Source organism: Gopherus evgoodei, chromosome 5 (assembly GCF_007399415.2).
Source record: "Gopherus evgoodei ecotype Sinaloan lineage chromosome 5, rGopEvg1_v1.p, whole genome shotgun sequence".
NCBI lineage: Eukaryota > Metazoa > Chordata > Testudines > Testudinidae > Gopherus > Gopherus evgoodei.
In genome coordinates, this window is record NC_044326.1 from 19,036,869 (window position 1) to 19,061,219 (window position 24,351).

Consider the following 24,351-nt stretch of genomic DNA (forward strand, 5'->3'; position numbering starts at 1 on the left):
CCTGCCTCTCTGTGTGCCTGTGTGATCTAAAAACATCCTTGCTTAAGATTTAGGGCTTTCAGACTGATAAGTGATGATGGGGCAAGCAGCCATCTCAGTGCTGTCTGCTATTTTATTTTCAGTGTCCTGCATTACGTTGCTTCCTGATACTGAAGCAGGCTAGCGTAAGGTTTTGGGATGGCTGGCCCTTAGGGGCCTTCTGGAAAACCAGTATATCTCCCAGTCACCAAAATAATAATTAATAAGCATGCAGCTACTGGGTGGTGTGTGCAAAATATCTTCCTTAGTCACTATTGTGTGTTGTCCCCTTTTGTGCTCTGGCAATGGAAAGCCACATGTGGGCATCTTGGTTTTAGTGCTTTGATTTCTCTGCAGGAACTGGTGGTGCAGTCAAATCTTGTCTGAGCAGCAATCGCAGACATATCTTAATAGAGAGACCATCTATCTTTGATATTTGTGTGACACAATGACATTTGCAGGATTTTTTAAACTGTGGCAAATTGGATGGGAGTTTTTACAGAAACACACTGCAAAATCCATCATCAAATGTGATATAATTATTATAGTTGAATTTTTTTAAAGTAACTTTTGAAGTAGGAGTCTTAATTAAAACTTTTTACAGGCTGTTCTTAAATGAAAAATGTGCTGTTAATCTAAAATAGGTTATTGTGAAAATGTAAATTGATTAACTTTTGTTTATATTGTACAAATGTATGTTATGTCTGATTTTATTTTTTTTTTAAAAAGGGTTTGTATTCCGAAATCAACACTAAATTCTCTTTTCTGACAGGTATCGTTTATTTCTCTTCCTTATCTCCATAGTAATATGCTTTGTTGTGACCAAGTCCTTGCTGCTGACCTGCTGTTTGCCCATCTTTCTGATGGGTATGAGGTACTACTTCAGTAGAAAAGTTATCCTCAGCTATCTCGAGTGCGCGCTGCATACGGACATGTCTGATATTGAGAATTATTACATGAAACCACCAGGTGAGTATTAATTCCATGGAGGGAACATTCACCAAATCCTGCTCATGGAAAAATGGCCATTTAATAGCTTTTCTCACGTCAACAGCACTGAGAAATCTTACAAATGGCCAGAATGCAACCTGCTGGCTGCACAAAATATGAGGAACCACCCTAATCTTAATACGAATATACAGCCCAAGGAGACTACAGACAGGTTCCAGAATGCAGTGCTCTCTCAATTTCAGCATTCTAGCATAGTAGCTGGGATCATGGGTCCAGCATGCAGTGCTTCCCTATATAGTTTCCTTGGGATGCAGTTTTGTATTAAAGGTGGTTGCGCCAGTCTGTTCCATTTAATGTGAATTATATCCATTGAACTCTATAAGTTGCCTATGCATCCTGCAGCTGACAGCATCCAACATGGGGTGGGAGAGGGAGATGGAAGGAATTTTAGCAAAACTGCTTAGAAGAAGCCACATGCATACCACCACTTCAGACTTGGGAGCCACACGTTTTAGTTAGTCTGTATAGGTACATGTATCATTCAAGAAGAACTCCTCATAAACAAGTGTTTTGGAAGAGGTATGAAGCAGGTAGGTAAAGAGATGCTGTCTATCTGCACATGTGATGTATGCATTTATATATTCATAATATGTGTGTGTACTGTGTGTTATATAACTTTTTGTTATATAAATATGTCGTTAGGGTCTCAATGCTCAGTAATAGAAGGTGGATTGGCACAGGTATCTGTCAAAGAAACAGAGGAAAGGGAAAACCTTGTATTTAAATTATTTTTTATTTGTTTTCATTTGGTAGGCACCAATATATAGGGATAGTTGAGTGCCCCTTGATCTCTTATATGGGTGATTGATTTTTGAGGCTACAAATATTTCATTAATGACTGGTTAGGAGTGCAAAGCTAATGGCCAGTAACTTTCTGAAGCCTGGTTGTTATTGCTACTGTAGACTTTTTTTTAATGTTTTCATTTCCTCCCTGCAACATAGCTATTCTGCAAATGCAAGATCTTCCTACTGGCCATTTCTAGAGGATTAACATATTCTATTACAACAACCAAGTACACGTTCTCTCTTCATTTCCAACATTCAGTATTATTTTAAATTTTTTTCATTCTGTAATAAAAATATTAATATGCCTTTGAGCACTTTCTTTCAGATCTTGTTTCACGTCTAAATACGTTAAGTGGCTCTCACTAATATTATGTCTGATTCTACAGTGTCTAATTTAAATTGGGGAAATCTGCATTTTATAGCAGATTTGAGGTGGATGTATAGTGTGCATGTAATTAAAATGTCAAACTTCATTAAAGGAGGTGCTACCTTAAAAATAAGGGTTCAAACTGAAAAATGTTTAACCTCTGCAGTGGTTATTAATGAAAGAAAGTAGTGTGGGATCTTTTGAAGCTTTTGTGAAAAGTGATCTGGAATTCTTGACTAAGAGTATAATTGTAAAAGTGTTTTTAGACATGCATCTTTCATTAATGCTTGTGAGTTGTATGGCTAACGCTGAAGTTATGAATCTCAATGAACAGCATTAGCATGTATAGAAAATGAAGATAGAAAATGTACTCAGATGAAGAGTGAGAAACATCAGTAGTATTTGCTTTACCTTAGTACAGAGAACAAGTAATCGGGGCAATCACATTCTCACTATAAATGAGACACAACTGATTTTTACAGCATGATACTCTGCCTTTATTTACTGACATCGTGGGTCATTCAATTTTGGAATGAACTCAACGGACTTCTTGGTTTAATCTGTCAGAATTTAAACATGGGTAGGCAGAGTTCAAATGTGCCTCAAATGGCAGGCTTAACGCCAAATTGGTGGTATCAGTACTGCTTGTTAAAGGGTTGCTCATGTCAGAAGTGTTGAACAAGTTGGCACAATTCATAGCCTCTGCTGAGGAGAGCTTCAGGGCTAGAACAGGATTGAAACTGCAGGTCAGGAGTGAGGGAGGCTTAGTGATGAAGCTATTAGGTGCAAGATTTATTATATTATATGGCGAAGCTTCCAATGCACCTACCTATTCAATGTGGAACCCTGTCTAATGCTAGCTGGCCTCTGTTTCACGAGCGTCAAATTAATTTGTCTGTCTTCAGAAAATTTCTAAGTCTAATGTTATCATGCGTGGGCTCGTGTGATGTAATTAAGTTTTTAAATCAGTAGTTGCAACAGTGAGAAGTTAATATGAAATTGAACCCTGCCTTTAGTAGTTTTTAACATAAATAAGATGTGCACAGCTGGGTTTTTGTACAGTACTTTTGTGGTTGGACAGTTTTTTTGTTGCCTAATCAATTTCACAGTGTCTCCTTAAGTTTTAACTGCAACATTCTTTCACAGTTTTGTTTTGTATATTTTTGCAGTGGCTCAGAATTCTTCAAAGATTGAGATCTTGACTGGAAAACCAATGGAAAATTTAAATAGTTGCCACTAAAAAGGATGATCACTTTTAATCCAAGTAAATCTAGCCTTTCTATCATTTGAATTCTGGTTAAATGTGTTAAAATCTGACATTAGCCCCTGGCTTCTTTGGATTTTTCTGTATTCTGAGTTGATGCAACTTAATATATGGTGTCTTATAAACTGATTCAAACTGATGCAAAAGACTGAACACACTCCTATTTCAGTTTAGTTTAAGTTGACCAGGAATAGGTTCAATCTAAAGTGAAGTAAACTACTCTTAGATTGAAATAACAGGAGTTTATACGGGTCTATCTAAACCATTTTAACTGAATTTATTTAACTAAACTGGTGCAGGCTTTCAGAGTTACCAGCTAAGTCAGTGGGCTGGATTGTGATCTTGTTTTACATGCCAGGAGGAGAGTAAGACCCCACCCTCCTGAATCCAGGTCTGGTGCTGAGCACAACCCTCGCATGCCCTGTCCACTCTTTTTCCCGACAAAGAAATGGGCAGAGCATGTACCGCTGTCCTAAATGCACCAGTGGGCAGAGTTAGGCTGGCACAAGGAGGAGTGTAAGATGCACCCTGTATGCAAGAAAAAGGAGCAAAGGAGAAGTGGTGACTCAAGTACAATTTCTTCCAGGGCTGTTCCTTGAGTGGCACAGCTACACAGGGCAGAGCCCCAGAGAGGTAGGCCCCGTCCTACTTCAGTGAATCTGATAGAAGTTTTGCCAGTATTGTGACTTTATTCTAGTCCTAGCTGAAATCAGAAATTTGTTCAGTGAGTTTGTCAGTTAACTAAGTAGTAGGTCAGTTACACAGAGGAGTACTGGTAACTTATTTTATCTCGAATTTTCTTTTTGGTGACCTCTTGTCTAGCTAGGGATCAGAGAATTCTGTGCATTATGCTGTCGATCTTGGGCCTGCTTCCTCTCATTTTACAATCGGTTTATGCCTCTGGAACACTGTTTACCTCCTTACCAGTTTAGAGAGTTCAGAATCTGACCTTGATTTTAAATGAAGGGCCCCAGCCTGAAAACATTTGCAATCGCAGGTAGCCCTATTGCATACAGTAGAGTTACGCTGGATATGTCTACACGGCAAAGAAAAAAACACAATTGGCCTGTGCCAGCTGACTTGGGTTGTGGGGCTGTTTTAATACTGTATAGACTTTTATGGGTGTGGGCTAGAGCCTGGGTGTTAGGACCCTCCCACCCCACTGGGTCCTAGAGGACCCTAGAGGTTCTTTTATGTTGAGAAGTGAGATCCTTAAAACTATTTTGAAACCCTCACACAATTGCTTTATTAAAGAGGATGAAGGTAGTAACACCTGTAGTTAAAATTGCTTGATATTTTCCATTATAAGGCTCTGTTGAGCCCAACTGAAACTGTTTGGGCTGAAATTTTCCATGCTAGATGTCTGCCTCAGGTTGATAGGATTTATTTATTTTATTTTTCTTTTGAAAAAAAAAATCTAACAAAAACAGGTCAGCTGTTTCCAAGAGCGAGATTAGAGAAAAATATGTTTTGCCCATGTTAACAAATTTGATGTAAGGTTCCCCCTCCACCTTCCCACCCCGAGATTGCTTTATAACTTCATTGGTATGTTAGATACAGAAACTCTCATGGCTACCACAATTAAAGTGTTATATCCTTTGAAGTGCCGTATTTTTTTTAATTGCCCATCTGAGCTTGAAAAAATGAAGTCTCCAAAGTAAAGGTTGAAATGCTACAAAGTTTGGTGTCATCTGTTCATTTTGCCTAACTAGGGTGTTGGGTTTCTTCAAGAGCATGATTGCATATGTGCAAATGGGACAGAAGTGCATTATCAAGCTGTATCCCTTGGCTTTGTTGGTCTGTTCCATTTTTGCTAGATGGTACGTTTTGCAATATGCAATAACAAATTATTTTTGTGTTACTCGAAAACCTGGATTAAAATATAGCCGATAATTGCACCCCCTCCTTATTTTATTTTCTTCTTTGTAACTCTGTGTGTAAATATGAAATAATATATTAAATAGGTACTTATCTAAATTAGTAATGGAATCGAGGGGTTGTGATTTTGACTCCAATAACTAGCCATGTGTTATAAAGTTTTTAATAGCCCCCATATATAAAAGTGCCATTAATTAAAAGTGTAATGCTGGAAGTTTCAACTGGAGTAAAGTAGACATCAGCAGTTACTCGGGTAATTATTTTTTTCAAAACTTTCAAACAAAAGCAACTCAAGGACATTTTTTAAAAGTAAAATTACAGTAGCATCATTCATTTCTATGTGCTCTACATCTTAGAGTAGCTTTTAAAAACACTTTGATTTCTCATAATTTTTTCTGACCCCATTCTACTAGCCAGATTCTGTTGTGCTTATTAATGTATGTCCTAAGGGGCCGTGTGGAAATACAATGCTCACTTTATAAATGAAGCATTGGCATCAATGGCTGCAACCAGTGGCTGGGCTGGCTGATTAATGGGTTTTTTGTTTTATTTTTTTCCCAGTTGCATGTTTGTCCTTTTCTCCCTCCTCTCATCCCCTTGCCTAGAAATAATTGTCAAAATGGGTGCCTAAAAATGGGTTCCTAACGTAAGATTTTCAAAGATGGTCTTAAAATTAGGCGCCGGTGCTTGGGTACCTAAATAAGTGGCGACATTTTCATAAGTGCTGACACCTATTGAGACACAACTTTGGATTTAGGAAGTGACTTTTAGTACCTGTTTTTGAAAATCTGCACCCTTAAGAGCCAGATAGGCATCTCCATGCTTTTGAAAGTGCCAGTGGGTGCCTATCTGCATCTTTAGGTGCCTTAATACCTTTGAAAATCTGGCCCTACCGCCTTATTTGGTACTTCAAATAAAAGTTGTGATTTTCAAAAGTGCCAAACGCTATTTGTTCCCATTGACTTCAGTGAGAGGTAGTGCATGGGTACTCAGTGCCATTTACGTATCAGATGCCTATGTAGATTTGGGAACCTAAGTTTAGACACTTATTTTTTGAAAATCTTGGTTGTGCTGTACTGTCCATGGCTGTCTCTAACACAGGATTTCTTTTTGTATTACAGTATTACTGAAGATTTTTTTTTTTTTTAAATCACACCAAAGCTACATCAACAGATGTAATCCCAGACCACTGCAGGGCAGAGCAACATAGCCAAACGTTTTGTCAGTACCTGGTTCTGTAGCTGGGAGAGCAGTGTAAAGCCTTTTGTTGTGCCTCTTTATTCCTTAAGTCTTAAAAAAAAAAAAAAAAAAAAAAGTGGAAAGTTCATCACTGGTTCATAGCATAGTTTTAGGTTATTCTTGTAAGAAGCAAGGAATTACCCAGGAATCTTGTTCTGACAAGTGCTTAGTGAGATCATTCTTTAATCTTCTGATCTAAAACCAGCAAAAAGTCTTTCCCCCGCTCACATCTGTTATTCCTATTCATTGCCAATCATGATACAACTTTTGATAATGGCAAAATAAAATTACTAAAAAGCCTCAGTTGTGCTTTATTATAATAATTTATCACTTATAGAACAGTTTGTAATGTTCTAATATATGGTACAGATATAAGTGGTATGTGGTGTAGATGGTGATAAGCATGTGATTCTTAGGCTTAGGGCATATCTGTGCTACAGGCACTGCAGTGGTACAGCTGCCACTGGGCCTCTGTAGTGTAAACTCTTCCTAGGGAGTTTTGTGTCAGGATAGGTAATCTGCATTGGCCATTGACATAGCTGCGTCTACACTGGGTAAGGTCGGTTTAACTATGGTGCTCTGAGATGTGCATTTTTTACACCCCAAAGCAATATAGCTAGATTGATCTAAGTTTAAAGTGTAGACCAGGGCTATAAGGGTATGTCTAAACAGCAAAAGCTGTGTGCAGGCTAGCCTACTTGAGCTCCCTTGCATCCAGCTAGTTTGGGTAACAGTAGCACAACATGGGTTTCAAAGCGTGCTGGCAAGCAGAGTGCCTGTCCAGGATCTCTGCCAGGCATGTACTGCCTGCGCTCCACTGCTGCTGTTACCTGCAGTAGCTGGACTTGAGTTAGCTCGGGCAGGCTAGCCCATGCATAGGCTTTGCTGTGTAGGCATACTCTGTTAGACGATTATAAGACAAGTTTATAAGCAGCCTATTGGACACTCAATCAGTTGATTAACCATTTATTAAAACATCTGCTAGTCATTTAATCTTTTTATAAGCAGTTTTTAAACGTATCCTCCATATAAAATTTGACCAAAGTGTCTCTTAAGAATGGAAAGTGTAGAATTACCTGGTAGGAAATGACAATTCTGACTTCTTACAGGTGTGAGAGCCCCTACAACTTAACAGCAAGTTAGGGTTTGATATTCTTTTAAACCTAATTCTGCAAGTAGAAAAATATTAATTCTTAAAAATGGATCACAGAAAAGGTTCGTTTGGCTTTGGGTATTTTAAAAAATCAACTGAACAGGACTTTACTATTGGAAAGTATGGATTAAAACGCTATAAGAGTTCCTGAAATATGAAGCAAACAACCAGTAGGTAGTTGCTTTGCTTTCCATGACTGTGGCTTGTGTGAAGTACCTAACTGTTATGAGTGGAAACAGAGTTTTCACTCTTTCTGAGAGAGACAAAGAGAGAACCAAAATCACAACTGGCAAGTATGGAAGCTTCTCCGGCTCTGTCCCATCAATGTACTTTAACCTGACTTGGAAGCCACCTCCGGGGATGAGAGACCTTACCTTTCTGCATATGCAGTCATAGGTCTCACTGCTATTTGTAATGGTGGTGGTTTTGTGATGGAACAGCTGTCCACCAGAAAGTGACCACCACCAAATCTCTCATACAATAGAGATCTGAACAGCTGTTAATGTAATTCAATAGTAGTGTTGACTTATTGGTGACTAAGTCTCTGGGTTATCTTCTACCTGTCCTTCTTTTTCTTCCCTCCCCATCCCCCAGTGCTTTCAGTGTATGATCAGCAAGTTATGTCCTACTAGTCAGCTAAAATAGACTGCACCTCTAATTTCTGTAATTCCGTTAGGCTATCTATTTGGACTTGTTTTGAAGTTTTTGTAACCGTGGAGTTTTCCCACATTTTGTTAGGGTGACTGTTCCAAAGCCCAGGAAATTTCTCCCTGCTTTTTCCTTCCCCCCTTCCCCCCCGCCAACCCAGTCTTCCTTTCCTTGGAGTTTACAATGTTCAGATACTTGTGGATGCTTATCATAGTCCCTCTTCATTTATGTGGAAAATGAGAACAACCAGAGTTTATAATAAATATTTAAAAAAAAACACAACCCACCACCACCAAGAGGTTTAGAAGGGATATAAATCCTCTTGATTCAGAGCATAAAGCAGCCTCTTAACACATGGAGAGTAGGAGGACACTTTCCTTGGAGCCAGTTTAACTGCAAACAGATAGGATTTCTTGCCCCTTCCTATAAAGTGCCCAGTGCTAGTCACTGTCTGATAGAGAACACTGAACTAGATGGACCACTGGTCCAATACAGCGTGGCAGTCCTATGGATAAGTACAATCAGAACTACAGGGAGTTCAATAGGGCACGTAAAATAACCACTGAAATCAAGCGTGCAAAAGAGACATGTCTCATGGGACGGTGGTTGGTTTTAGGAGGTTTCCAGGTACTTCCAAATCTTGCTTAGCTTTTGAAATGTAAAAAAATCAGTCAGTTGCAATATAGCTGTAGAGCTATTGGTTATTTTGTTCTTTTCATTGATTCCCCCAGAGAACAAGATAACAGCATCAGAAACACTGCAAGGCACTGCTAGTGGAGCACTGGAGAAGACCTTGACTATATAGTCTTCCAAAATAAAATAAAGTAAATAATAAAATAGTCCTGAGCAGCTTTTGATACCATCGAGACAAAAACGAAATGTAGAGCACATGCCATTTCCAGGCACTAATCCATCTAAGCACTAACCAGGCTTAAACAGGCTTGGCTAAAGAGTAAGCCATTGTGGCACTATCTGAGTTCATTAAGCTAGTGGTATAACAGTTTTATAAAATGCTGAAAGGCTGAAAACCAGGGAATGTTAGTGATGTAAAAAAAGGGCGATTAACGATGATCAGCTGGAATTAAAAAGTCCCAACTGTTTAAAAGATGTATTCTTTAAAGTCTAATTTCAAACTTCTGCTGCCTCTGAAGTCAACTAGATTCATTTAATGGGTCTGGAAAAAATCTGGTTTTGTTTCAGAACCTGCAGGTGTTCCAAGGGTCACATCAAGCTGTATCTTTCAGCATCTCAAAGGCAGTGGTTTTCATTCAGGAGAAAGTTCAGATTAAAGGCCTAATTCAGCAAAGTGCTTAAGTACAAGCCTAATTTCAATCGTATGCTTAAATCCAGTTGTCAGTGAGAGTCAAGCTTGTGCTCATGCTTCTCTGAATAGAGATGGGATTACTTGTTTACTTAGGGTAAGGCATTGCTGAATCAGGGTCAACATTTTGTGAAGGTTTTCTTCTTTTGTTCTGTTCATATTTTTGTGGCCATATCTACACTGCAGGGTTAAGTCAACGTCACGTAAATCAACATCAAACCTCCAATTTAAGCAGGTTGATCTTGCATGTCCACACTAGGCTCTATGTTGGTGGAGTGCATCCTCACTATCAGGGCTTTCATTGATGCACAGAGCAGTGCACTGTGGGATAGCTATCCACAGTGCACATAGTCAAGTGGAATTCTGGGTTGGGCTTGCAGTGCCTTATGGGACCAAAACATTGGTACGGGTGGTTATGGGAACATGGTATTAGCTTCCCATGATGCACTTACCGCCACCCTCCTTCCCTCCTTGGCAAACAAACCAAGCCTTTTTTGTGTCTTTTTTCACAAGCTAGGGTTACCCGTGCGGATGCCATAGCACGATAAGCATGGACCCTGCTCAGCTGTACACTGTGTTGTGAGCATTACAAATACCTTGCACCTTATCCTGCAGTATTTACAGAGCCAATATAGGAGCCGTTGCATGGAACAATGTGATGCCATGCAAGGAGCCCTGCTGGAGGACCAAGAGCAGAGCAATTAGCAGTTGCTGGTGACAGTCGCATATCACCTTGACACGGTTGAGCGCCGTTTCTGGGCCTGGGAAACAAGCACTGACTGGTGGGAATGCAGCCATGGGATGATGAACAGTGGCTGCAGAACTTTTGAATGCATGAGGGTGCTTTCCAGGAACGGTGTGAAGAGCTTTCCCCAGCCCTGAATCGCAGTAATATTAAAATGAGAGCTGCTCTGACAGTGGAGAAGTGAGTGGCGATAGCTCTGTGGAAGCTTGCAGTGCCAGACTGCTACCAGTCAGTGGGGCATCAGTTTGGAGTGGGTAAATCTACTATGGGATCTGTTGTGATCCAAGTTTGCAGGGCCATCAACAGACTTCTGCTAAGAAAGGTAGAGACTCTGGGCAATGTGCAAGACATAATGGATAGTTTTGCCGTGACAGGGTTCCCTAATTGCAATGGGGTGATAGATGGAATGCCTGTCCCTATCTTGGCACCAGACCACCTTGCCAACAAGTACATAAACAGAAAGTGGCACTCCTTTCCCCAAGCAACCTGGATGGTGTTTGAGGACAGGTACCAGTGTAAAGCCCCCAAATAGTTTGCTTGTTGCAGAAGCAGCACTGGGTTTGGGGGGAAAGGGAGACAAACAGGAAGCCTCCACCCTCCTCTTTTTTTTTTGTTAATGCTGCTTGCAATATACGGTGATCCCTTCCAACAACAGCCATAGCATGTTTGGGAAAGCATAGTTGTGTGACCCAGATTTCACCAAACAGATGACAAATTACTTGTTGAATTGTTTGTGGTTTAAGGGCTAGTGTTCAAAACTTCCCATTTCCCCTACGTGACCCTATGTGATATCACTCTCCTGAGGGTAACAGAGGCGGCAAGGGAGCAGATGCTGCAAGCGTCTGGGTACAGACCTGGTCCTTATGCTGCAATGCTGTGTGCTGCAGTGAATCCAGCAGAGTTAACACTGGAGTGGTGCAGGAAAGTGTCTTACACTGGTGGATGAAATAAGGCAGCTCTTTCCAAAAACCTTCTGCAAAGGATTGCAGGGTACCTCCATGAAAGCTTCCTAGAGATCCCCATGCACCTGAACAGTCTTTTTCGGAGAGCACCATCTGGGTAGCTGGAGTGGCCTCTACTACACTTTTTTTTTTTGATTAAACAAAAAAAAAATAGCATGTAACCCCTACAGTTTGATTGGAAATGTGTACTCACCAGAGGCACCTTCCCTGGCATCACGCTCCGCTGTCAACTGGTCCTGCGAAGGGATGGGCTCCAGGGTTAAGAACAGTTCTTGGTGGTCGGGGAGAATGGATCCTCCGCTTGCCTGCCTCACATTCTCCTCCTCTTTCTTGTCAACGATGTCCTCATTGTTACTTGAGGTTGCCGGGGGCTCCTGGGAGGTATCCACAGAACATTTTGGGGTAGTGGTGGGGTTGCTGCTGAGAATCGCATGCAGCTCCTCATAAAAGCAGCATTTCTGTGGGGCAGAACCAGAACAACTGTTCGCCGCCCTTGTCTTCTGGTACACTTGCCAAAGCTCCTTTACTTTTACTTTCATGTGGCACTGCTGCGTGTCCCTGATGTAGCTCTTCTCCCCCATTCCCTGTGTGATCCTGGCATAGATGTCAGTATTTCTTGTACTGAATTGGAGCTCTGCCTACACAGACTTCTCCCCACGCAGCAATAAGATAGACCACCTCCTGTGTACTCCATGCTGGAGTGTGTTTTTGGCCTCGAGTCTCCATGATCAGCTGTGCGGGTGAGCTCCCCACGCTGATCAAACAGGAAATGAAAATTCAAAAGTTCCTGGGGCTTTAACAGGGGAGCAGCTGCTTCCTGTGTACCTGGCTGATGTGCAGTGGAGTTGAAAGCGCTCTCCAGAGTGGTCACAGTGGAGCACTATGGGACACCTCCTGGACGCTAATTCATTCAAATTACACAATGTGGTGTTTACACTATCCCTATGTCGACCCATGGATGTTGAATCAAGTGCTATGTCTCTTTCGGAGGTGGAGTACAGAAGTCAACTTTACAGGTCACTTAGGTAGGTGGAAGGAACTAGGCAGTGTAGACGCATACATTATTAGATCAACTTAACACGGCTCATGTCAGCCTAAGTTTGTAGTGTAGACCAGGCCTGTAAGTGATAGATGGGGGGTTTATATAGAAATCTTGTCTCAGCATTACCATACAGCATTTTTAATGCATGCTGAAATAAACATAACTTCATGAAACTGCTTTAGATTCTCATCAGTGCCCCTGCAATGAGTTTATCATCTCCTACGGGAGAATCCAGGTCCTGGCACACAAGAAGATACAGTTGGTCCAACTAATTCAGTATCCTACCTTTAACAGTGACTGAAAGTGAATGTTCATTCTACCACGTCTAAGCGTGAGACACCATAATGTCTAAGCCTAATGTTTTGGAGGAAGGTAAAGCTCCCTCATAGTGCATGGGACTGGGGAATTCTTCCTGATCCTAAATGCTGTTAAGTTTATGCTTTGATTCATTACATTTGTTATTTCTCATCAACTTAGCTAGTGCAACAGCAGATGTTAATCTCATTCATGAGTCTGCTCCTCTTTCAACTCTTACTCAGCTGCCAGTCTCAGATAGCCCAGGGAAGGGCATTCTATGGATTGACTATACTCTGCATAGAAAAGTGTTTCCTTTCAGTAGCCCTAAAGTTGCTGCCTCTAATTGCATTCTGTGTTCCCCTCACTCACATGATTAGGTATAGTGGAGAGGCGCGGAGATACTGGGTATTTATACCACATCGACTTGTTTTACAAACTCTCTCAAGTCCTCACATCTCTTGCTTGATCTTTAATCTGAAGCTACAGCTAATGGAATCCTGTCAACGTGTAACTTGATTGTAAATGTTGCTATATTAACGTTACAAAGTTGTGAATAATTAGACTAATTATAGGGCGACCTTTTGATCATAATGGTGTGGTCTGAGCATATAACAAAAGGGTTGATCTCACTTTTCATCAGGGATTTCCATGTGCAATTTTTATTAGGGCTGTCAAGCGACTAATCATGCGTTTAGTGGTGATTTTTTAAATGCAATGTTAAACAGTAGAATACCATTTAAATATTTTGGATGTTTTCTACATTTTCAAATATATTGATTTCAATTACAACACGAGTACAGTGCTCACTTTATATTTTTATTACAAATATTTGTGCTGTAAAAAACAAGATAGTATTTTTCAATTCACCTAATACAAATACTGTAGTGCAATCTCTTTATCATGGAAGTAGAACTTACAAATGTAGAATTATGTACAAAAAAAACTGCATTCAGAAATAAAACCATATAACACTTTAGATCCTGTAAGTTCACTCAGTCCTACTTCTTGTTCAGCCAGTCACTCAAACAAGTTTGTTTATATTTGCAGTAGATAATGCTGCCCAATTCTTGTTTACAGTGTCACCTGAAGGTGAAAATAGGTGTTCGCATGGCACTGTTGTAGTTGGTGTTGCAAGATATTTATGTGCAAGATGCGCTAAAGATTCATGTCCCTTCATGCTTCAACCCCATTCCAGAGGACATGAGTCCATGCTGATGATGGGTTCTGCTTGATAACTATCCAAAGCAGTGCAGACTGACGCATGTTCACTCTCATCCTCTGAGTCAGATGCCACTAACAAAAGATTGATTTTCTATTTTGATGGTTCAGGTTCTGTAGTTTCTGCATTGGAGTGTTCCTCTTTTAAGACTTCTGGAAGCATGGTCACACCTCATCCCTCTCAGATTTTGGAAGGCACTTCAGATTCTTAAACCTTAGATTGAGTGCTGTAACTGTCTTTAGAAATCTCACATTGATACCTTCTTTGCATTTTGTCAAATCTACAGTGAAGTGTTCTTAAAACAAACAACATGTGTTGGGTCATCATCTGAGACTGCTATAACATGAAATATATGGCAGAATGTGGGTAAAACAGACATACTATTCTCCCCCCAAGGAGTTAAGTCAAAATTTTAATTAAAACCCTCTTTTTAATGAGCATCATCAGCATGGAAGCATGTCCTCTGGAATGGTGACTGAAGCATGAAGGGGCATATGAATGTTTAGCATATCTGGCACAGAAATACTTTGCAATAATCCAATAATATTTGCTGGTTACAAAAGTGTCATGTGAATGCCTGTTCTCACTTTCAGGTGACATTGTAAATAAGAAGCTGGATCTCCTGTAAATGTAAACACATTTGTTTGTCTGAGCAATTGGCTGAAGAAATAGAACTGAGTGGACTTGTAGGCTCTAAAGTTTTACATTGTTTTGTTTTTGAATGCAGTTATGTAACACAAATCTAGATTTGTAAATTGCACTTTCACGATGAAGAGATTGCATTATGGTACTTGTAGGAGTTCAGTTGAAAAATACTATTTCTTTTATCATGTTCACAGTGTAAATATTTGTAATAAAAATAGTGTAAGCACTGTATACCTTGTAATCTGTGTTGTAATTGAAATCAATATATTTTGAAAATGTAGAAAAACATCCAAAAATATTTAATATATTTCAATTGATATTCTGTTGTTTAACAGTGCGATTAAAAATGTGATTGATCGGTTAATTTTTTGAGTTAATCATGTGAGTTAACTGCCACTAATCGACAACCCTAGTTTTTACTTAATATTAATGCATCATACAGAGCAGATCTGTAGCCTGTGCCCAGCCTGAGACATGTTCATGTATTTATGGATGCAGAATTCTCTCCTGAATGACATCATGCTTAAAAATAAATGAGCTAGTTTCACCCCTGGTGTAAGAGGGGTCAGTGAAGTTACAGCAGGGTAGAATTCGGTGTGATCTGCCCAAAGAAGAGTGGCACGTCATTCTCAGAAACAGCCAGTAGCAATATGCACACAGGCCTGATTCACTTTTGCATTACTCCAGATTTACACTGGTGTAACTCCATTGGTTTCATGGGCGTTAGATTGGAGTATTGCAGGGGTAAATCGGGCCTATGCTTTCCAGAGAAACTGCTCAGTGGGTTCTTTACTTTTTGTGGCACTATTTCAGATAGGCAGAGACAGAAGATACTTGGGAGTGCGGGAGGCTTTGTGTTCATGAGTCACACAATTCACAAACAACAGAACAGGGTGATGCCTTGAGGGATTTGCTGCATTGTTAAATCATACCACTGTAGTAATATTCCTGTCTGCAAGTTGTTGAGTAAATGGGCTAAATTCAGCCCTACCATAAGCAGATGCAATTCCACCAAAATAATCTTACCCCACGGATGGAATTGGCTGCATGGGGTAGATACGAATATAAAAATCCCTCAGGGACTCTGTTTATAATGGATCCAGGAAAGCAGGCAGACTGCAGTCAAGAGGGTGTTGGATTGCAGCATGGAGTGAGAGAGATCAAAGAAGTTGGGAGATAACCAAGGAAGGATGCTACAGTCGAATTGAATTCATAGGGTGTTTTCATCTTTAATGGAAGAGACCTTGGCTTATTCTCCATAAGAGACTAGTGTTACTATTTCCTGCAGTGTTACTGGGCTTATTAATGGACATTAGTGGCCTGATTTTCAGAAGTGCTGAGCACTCCCAGGTACCACTGAAGTCAACAGGAACTGCAGGTGCTCAACACCTTTAAAAGTTAGGCCGGAAGAAAGAATTGTACTGACATGCTCAGGGCTTGTTGGCGGCATTGCCGTGTGTTATCCATCTTATTGATCATCATGATAACTGAGTCCCATGTACCGTTACTAAGAATTGCAGCCTTATCTTAGTAGGTTGTTCCACTGGGAAGCACCTCTAATGTATGACGCTGTGTGTTGGGCTGAATACTTCATTGTCAGCTCCATTGTTCTGGAAGAGTGTTTGTGCACTGGTGGGTCGAGACTGGAGAGTCACTGATGTAGGCAGTATTCAAGTATTTGAGGATCTTAAAAGTCCAGGGCCTTGAAATGGCACAGGAAGCAAATTGGGAGCCATTGGCAGGTGCAGTGGATTATCTTGCTCAGGAGGTGAGCAAAATTGCATAAACTGGGGTTTCTGCAGTGCTTCTACCTCCCAGATGCAGAGGTGACTAGCATGGCACATTTCTGGCTAGCACCTCCACCCGAAAGGGGAAGGGCATATTTTCCTTGCAAGCTGTACGCAGAATACTGCAGTTCTCATCACTGTTCCTACCTGGGTGACCAGGATTAGTAATGAGCCTGATTAGCCTCAAGACTGTGTAGTACTCTTGTGTACAGAAGTTGGAGGGAGGGAAGGGCTATTGTCTTGGTTAGCTCATCAAAGAGGTGGCGATATGGAGCTGGGTGTAAATAGTAGCCAATGACGCCTGTAGCCTTGTCTGTGTCTCCAAAGGGGTTCATATCAATATAGAAGCAGAGGTGGGACATTACTGATCTGTGCAATAACCACACAAATGAGGGCCCTCATGGATGAGAAGCAGCTGTCCATTGCATCTCTTGGGGATGTGTCTGAGAGGAATGCAGCAAAGCATCATAGTGCTGCACTGTACGAATCCAGCTAGGTTTCCCCTTTCTATGGTATATTGTGGCAGACTCCATATTTTGATATGCGATGTTGCACATATTGGTATAACTGCATGGTATGAAATGTGTGATCTGAGTGTTGGATATGGTTGATTTGTATCTGTCAGCCTATTGAGTACTTGCTTGTATTCCATGGAGGGTGTATGTATGTGTGCGCACACACAGGTTGCAGTTCGGAGATGCAGTGCCAGAAATGGGGGGGATCATGGCCTGAGACTGGTTCTAGGAAACCAGCTGTGGACTTTTAGTTTGTACTGAATCTGTGGCTTGAGTCTTTTTTCTTTTCTCATTTTTTTATCATAAGAACAGCCCTCCTGGTGAGACCGAAGGTCCATCTAGCCCAGTGTCCTGTCTTCTGACAGTGGCCAATGCCCAATGCTTCAGAGGAAATGAACAGAACAGGGCAATTATCTAGTGATCTATTCCTTGTCATGCACTCCCAGCTTCTGGCAGTTAGAGGCATTTGAGTAACACATCTTTCAAGGTGGTTTTAAAGAAGCTATAACTTCTTTACTGATGGTTGTTCAGTCCAATGGATTATTAATAGAGGCTGGGGGCAGTCTTATGTTTTGTATTAGCTGAAAGATGTCATCCTCTTTTAATTTGGTTTAACTGCAGGAAGAAACGCAAGCTGACAAACAGTGCAGCATGAGCTTTTCATTTTTAGATTAAGGAAAATGCAACCATAGGTTCTCCATCTGCAGTGAAGTACCCAAAAAACTTCAGCACGCTCAAGAAAGTAAAGCAGATAAACTAATAAAGTTAAGTGTTTGATGTCAACATTCAGGCCAGTGGTGTTTGCTATATAGTATTAAAGTGTCATTTATTTATTAGCAAGCACCGGTTACTGTAGTAACTAGGGTCTTGGTCTGAAACCAGTTGAAGTCAATGCATGTTTTTCCAGTTACCACATTGGGAGGGGGAAAAAATTACATGTCCAGGTCATTCAGATGCTTTACAGTTAAATACGTGATTCTTATGGTTAGTGGTATGTCTCCTGCCTGTGGAGCACAAGCAAATCCTGGCCTTGCCACCTTATTTCATTTCATTTGAATTAAAAATAACATGTTTGCACATATTTGTTTGCAGGACTGATTAGTGAATGCAATAAAATGTGTATGAATCTAGTCAACTTTGAGAGAATTTAAAGGTGAACAGGATTTGGACCAGTATATTTTGTCTAAAGTTTTTCTTTGTCGATGATTTAAGCCATCTTCTAAACTAAGTCATTTGACTGTTGTTTTGTCTTTATAACAGTAAAAGTACACATTGTAATATAAACCAGGGAGTTTACAAATAAATCTAGATGTTCTCTAATTCTCTCCTGGTTCTTTCAATCTGTGCAAATTGAATTATGCTCACCTACATTTAATACTTACTCCAGAAAGCAATGAAGTCACAGTAGTAGATTTATACAGGATGGTAGAAACCATCCTGGCATTAAAAATGTTCATTTTACATAGTTCACTTAAAAAACCCAAAACAGCAACGTAAAATTTATTTTGTAAACTAATAGCATGAGAATCCAATTTTTAGCAGCTGCCTTCCAGAATTGGCACTGGGAAGATAGCTTTACATCTGGAATGTAACATATGAAGTGTGGCTAGATTTAGATTTTTTTTTAAGCACCTATCTAAAAATTATTAATTTATGAAGGATCTGATCCTGCATTTTATTAGCTTCACTGAGAATTTTGGATGCTTAAGGAATACAGAATCAGATCCCTAATCTGTCAAATCTTTTCTGCATAACTAAATTGTAATAATGTGTTTACCTTATTTGACCCTTCTGTTCATACCTTTCATTATCAAAATCTTGAATTTCTGTCCCTCCTTTCTGGTTGACTTTTGGCTATGAAGCCTGCCTGTCTTCCTCCTTGTGCAGCCCTGTTGATTTTATTGAGGTTATACAGTTGGTACTGGTGACAGGATTTGGCCAAATGGTACATCTTGTCTTCCATGCTTTGTTAAATGCTTCAGCAGGCTTTTATGCTATATTTAAAGCAACTTCAGTTTATTGGTTAACGGCAACAATTGCTCATTGAAGGGGTGAGGAGAAGCATGCTCTGCCAATCCATGGCTACCAAACTTGATGGTTCATGTGCCACCATCTTAAATTGTGGATGGATGAAACATCAAGCTCCATTATGTACCACAGTTTGGGAAGCCCTGCTTTCCCTCCTGTAACTGTCAGAGTGAGGGATTGTCTTTACATTCAGCACTAATGTGGCACAGCTACACCACCCTCCCCTCTTAAAAAAGAAACACAGTCATTCACTTAATATTTTCTTGATGCTTAGTTGAAGATTAAATATGAATGATAAATTATGTATTTTTGGCTGTTTCTTTATTACATTTCTTAAAGACTTAGGTCAGAATGGTTGTTTTGCAATAGCTGGGCACTTGTGCTGTTGTTCTCCTTTCTCATATTTAAAATGCTTGTGAATGAACGTCTAGGTGAAGAAAGTGATTGACTTAGCGTGGCTGGCTGAAGCCATGAATAGCACAGCCAGGTACTGTGCGAGTTACTCACACCCTGAGTCTGGATCTGCCACACAAATGCTATCACACTATGTGGTGAGTTTTCACAGGAGGCCTGGGCTCAGATGCTGACATGGAAAAGAAAGATTCAGACAAAATCTAATCATGAGCAGCACGAGTGTTTTGCCTCTGGATTGGCCTCTCTTGGGCAGTTTTCTGATATGCAGAGAGATGATTGAATCTTGCAGTGCAGTGGCTGTGATACTTGTAGGGGATTGTGCGTATGACGGAGGTGAGTGATGGTGAACACTGGCGACTGTCCCGCAGAGGATATGAGACCAGAGCATGTTAGCAGTTTTCTGTTTGCTCAAGTGACAGAGGCCTGTGTTTGGAGAGCAAGGACAAGAGTTCAAATTCCAACTCCCTGGCTGTGTGTAATGTATAGTAAATCTGTTTTCAGTATAGGAGGTTTTTTTTATGAAATCTCACTGACTGTATTAAAATTCTGATCTTTGTTTTAAACATGCACATGAAGTGACCTGTCCAGGACTGATCTGAAGTAGAATGCATAGGAGCAAAGATTATGGGGGAAGATCATTGGGGGATGAAGTGTTAGCTGGCTGTCTTTTTCTGGGTGAGAAGGGAATTCTTACAGGTGTTCTGTGTTCTCTGAGCATTGCTCCTTTTGATGGTACAATTTCAGACGTTTTGCCAGATAGCGGGGAGACAAATGAGCATGTGATCTTTTTACAGTTTAATTAAATTAGTAAAAACTGTTTTATCACCAGACAATTCATCTTGAGATGAAGACAGACAGAGAAAAGAATCTAAAAGAGAGAAGGAACAAGGGTAGCTAGCTGAGCTCCATGTCTGGCTGGAGGCTGATCCTTTCCTTCTACATCTGCCTCCTTCTAGGATTTCATCTAGACAGTAACTCTCCCAGATGTGTCTTTCAAAAGTTGCCTGATTCAAGGGATGTCACTGACAGATTTAGTGCCCTTCATTCTTACTTCTGAGAGTTATTTATATCAGAAATAAGGAATCATGAAAGTGAGGTTATATGGAGTCAAGTATCAGAGGGGTAGCTGTGTTAGTCTGGATCTGTAAAAGCGGCAGAGAGTCCTGTGACACCTTATAGACTAACAGAGATATTGGAGCATGAGCTTTCGTGGGTGAATGTCATGACATGCATCCGACGAAGTGTGTATTCACCTGCAAAAGCTCATGCTCCAATACATCTGTTAGTCTATAAGGTGCCACAGGACTCTTCTTGGTTATATGGATTTATTTACATAAAGGAAGGGATCCCACAGAATTCTTAATTTCATGTTGAATAATTTTTGTGTCCCCTTCAGTTTAGGTATTTGTATCTCCCCGTTTAGGCCTGGTCAGATTGAGAGGGATGCTAACAGGTGTTAGAACTAGCAGGTCCCATTGGGTATCCAGGATCTCTGGAACGTAGCACTTCTCGAGTAACAGTGCTAGGCAGCTACAAACTATTGTAAAGTTCATTAGTTGACAGAAAGTTCCACAATAATGTCTTTCAGCCTAGGTCCAGTATAGACTTGTGACTAGGAGTGAAAGAAATGCTGGCCCCACTGAAATCAAGAGGGAAAAAATACAAGGGCAGGCTCAGAGAATGGAGAGGAACTTTAATGTCAGAAAGAAAGAGTTGCCGTGTAAAAATGTATGTCAGCCTCCATGCTGTTTAGTTACACAATTGCAATCATCTACAACTGGTACAAAGGCCATCTAGACTTGGTAGCTCTATTCATACAAGAGCATCAGATCAGACTGTGATCAGACAGAAGGTAGATGTCCTGGATATGTGCCTGAAACTTGTAAAATCAGCAGCATTCATTTATTTTGCAACAGACAATGCTTTCCCCACAAGTCTCTCCTTTCTTGGTTGACAAACATTTAATCTGGCTGACATGTCCCTTTCATCACAGAGAAATGGAGAAATTTGCCTGGACTGGCAAGCTGCTCTATTCTCTTAACCATACCCGCAAGATAAAAGGTCAAAATGATTTAAATAGCACCACAGACATCCATGGCCCTGCACAGAACGCTTTGGCCTAGGGATCTCCTGTGTGCCCACTTCCTGCCATGATCTCGGTCTCTTTCTCACCTTAATGCTGTCTATAAAGAATCTGGTGGAAAGGTGAAATACAAACCCTTGTTTGCCACCTGGTCACTTTTAAATATTGACAAACTCCCAGGCTGTGAAGGACAATCTGTGATTGTCAATAACAGGTACTTGAGAAACACAAAAATTATACTCACCATAGCACTTTTATATAGTGCCTTATGAACGTTATGTATCTGATCCTCAAATACCGCTGTGTGGTAGGTGATTGTTACTAAACCTGCTTTGCAGATAGGGCAGCTGAGAGGCGAGGTGGCTTGCCCAAAATCTTATGGGGAGATGGAATTGGAATGCAAGAATTCTAAGTTAGTGTTTGCCCAAGGGGATATAATTAAGGCTCCATGATGTTGCAACTTGTTGCACTGAAGTATCACGACATAACAATGCAACATCATTGTATTGGATCAGCATGTCCTCATGCAATCACCTTTTGTGGGCCTTTTGGAGAAGGGGTTTTGAGAGATGCTAATTGCTAATTGTTAATTAGGGACCAGATTGTGACAGGCCTTTGGGTGGATAAGCAGGAGAGTTGGGATGCTTAGAGGCTCCCCCCCCCGCTCCTCCCCCCAGGCACTGTAACAAGGGCCTGTCACCATTGCAGGCCCTATCCTTTGGGGAGCCCAGAGGGTGATATTTTCCTCCTACAGAGTGCAGGAGGAAGACTACTGGGTGGGGATTGCTCTGTGGAAAAGATTGTTCTAGAACTCCTGGCTGTGTTATCTCTTGCAGTGAATCTGCTGAGCTAGAGGGCAGGAATGGCATGCATTCCTAGCCACTCCCCACTGCTTCCCTTAGTTCAAACCCACAGGTCACCTTTGACAGAAGACAGGAAGGGGGCTAATGCCATACAGGAGCCTGAAACCCTCTTTCTGCATGGAGTTATGTGCCTGGATGGGACCTTCCCTGAGTGGAATATAGCAGGAGAGGGAGGCAAGGGACCTTCTAGGCTGCCGTTAACTTCCATTTTGAACTTCAACAGATGTCATTTCCGTTATTGTGCACTCTCCCTGGGTCCAATGAACACAGAGTGTTTGCTTTGCTTTCCATGTTTCCCTCACTGTAATTCCCCTGCAGCCCTCCCCACTGGCTGTCTCAGGTAAATTATATTTGTAGTGTATCATATTGTACAGAGTGCTGCAGTAGCTTGGCCTACAGGTTTTGAGTTGTAGGTGGACATCTGCTGATCGTTTATGCTACTGAGATGGAACAAAATGGAACATAATTGTTCATTTACAGACACCCTTAAAGGGATGTTGTCCACTTAAGTCATATTTCTGTCTGAAAATACTTTATGTATTACAAGCAGTAGCTAAGGTTACCAGACTGAAAGAGACTTGATTGCTCTTTTCTGTTTGAATACTCTGTACGTTTGGCAGCCTTTATTCCCTGTATAATCAATTTCTCCTGTCCAGGTGGAGCTTTCACAGAACAGCAGGGAAGAGAAAAGCATTTGGGGTCAGGTTGTGAACATCTTTCTTACTTACGCAAGTCGTGATACTGCAGTCGTCAGGTCTGGTTGTATGAGTAACTGATCAGCAGTGTCAGTCAGGGGTTGGCAATTTGGTTTTAGGGTGGCGTTTTGAGAAGTGCTCAGTTTTAGTCTGTCTGTTCCATTGATGTTGATGCCGTAAGAGCAAGATTAGGCCAGTAGTGAGTATTTTAGAAAATTCCGTTCTTGAATGGGCAAAACTTAGCAGCAGCTGTCATGCTCAGGTACAGCATCTGAAAGTATTTGTCAGTCTGTCAGTTTTTTTTTGTACATGACTTGACTTCCAAGCTGACAATATTTCACAGAGATCTGCTGTTTGTTCCCCTGTTTAAAATTAATAAGGTTTCCTCACAGGTTAGATTATACCAGTGCCTCAGCAGCTACTTCTGTAGGAATCAATGGGGTTTCCAGAAAGAGAATAAGTGAAATACAAAGGAGAAATTTTGTAAAATATCAGCTTGATTCCTTTAAATAAAATGGGAGTGTGTGAAATAACTAACATCACTTCTGAGGTGGGGAGCAGAGGCTGTCTTAATGCATTTCAGAGCTTAATTTGTCCATTTCTGGGAATGAAGAATTTCCAACCTCTGAGAATTTCTCATGTTCCCACAGGACCATTTCCTACTACAGAAGAGTCTCCCTGCCCTTATTTAAAACACATATACACACACCCTTAGGTAACATATAAAAGAGAGTGATAACTTTCCTATAGGGTTTTTTCAATCATCCTATATAGGAAAGACATAATTTGTTGTTAAATTTTACTAGTTTTAGGGTAATTTCTGTAGACTCCTATTAAATGTCCCAAGAAACCTTAAGATATTGTCTTTAAGTTTATTGAATTCTGTAATACTTTTTCTGTGTGGTGTCTCGCTTTTCTCTCCTCTTACACTTCTCTGCTTTCACCTCTCTTTGCTTCCACTGCTGGCTCCAATCTTTCCACCCATCTGCCCATTGCTCTTTCATTCGTCTAAAGAGGCAGAAGAATTTGAAATAAAAAGAAGTCATTTTAGTTTCACCCACCACCCTGATGGCTTGTGGGAGAGAGCTGTCGCTGTGCAGCACACGGTGGGTGGATTTGTGCAGCCAAGGAGAGGAGTAGAAATGGATGCTGTTTCACAAACTGCACTATGTTATGGAAGGGGGAACTGGAGTAATCTGAGATGGGACTCAGCAATGAGGGATGGGGGTCAAGGGAGGGTTAGATGAACCACAATCTGTTGGGAAAGTAAGAAATTCCCCGAAGCAGTTTTAAGAATGATTTTCTAGGCAGGTTGACTAGGAAGACTGCCATGTGTGCTGGTCATGTCTTAAGGTAATACTAGCCTTTCAA

At 40.8% G+C, this 24,351-nt stretch overlaps 1 protein-coding gene across 3 annotated transcripts in view; it reads left to right on the plus strand.

Moving 5' to 3' along the window:
- The window catches only part of NAT8L (N-acetyltransferase 8 like), a 46,399-nt gene that overhangs the window by 3,447 nt on the left and 18,601 nt on the right, over positions 1 to 24,351 (plus strand). For 2 of the 3 annotated variants that reach the window (XM_030564709.1, XM_030564708.1), the window contains one exon: positions 823 to 987. The exons of the other annotated variant lie outside the window; for it this stretch is intronic. In XM_030564709.1, coding sequence (XP_030420569.1) covers positions 823 to 987 — 165 coding nt within the window. The remainder of the gene's footprint in view (positions 1 to 822; positions 988 to 24,351) is intronic. 3 annotated transcript variants of the gene reach the window in all.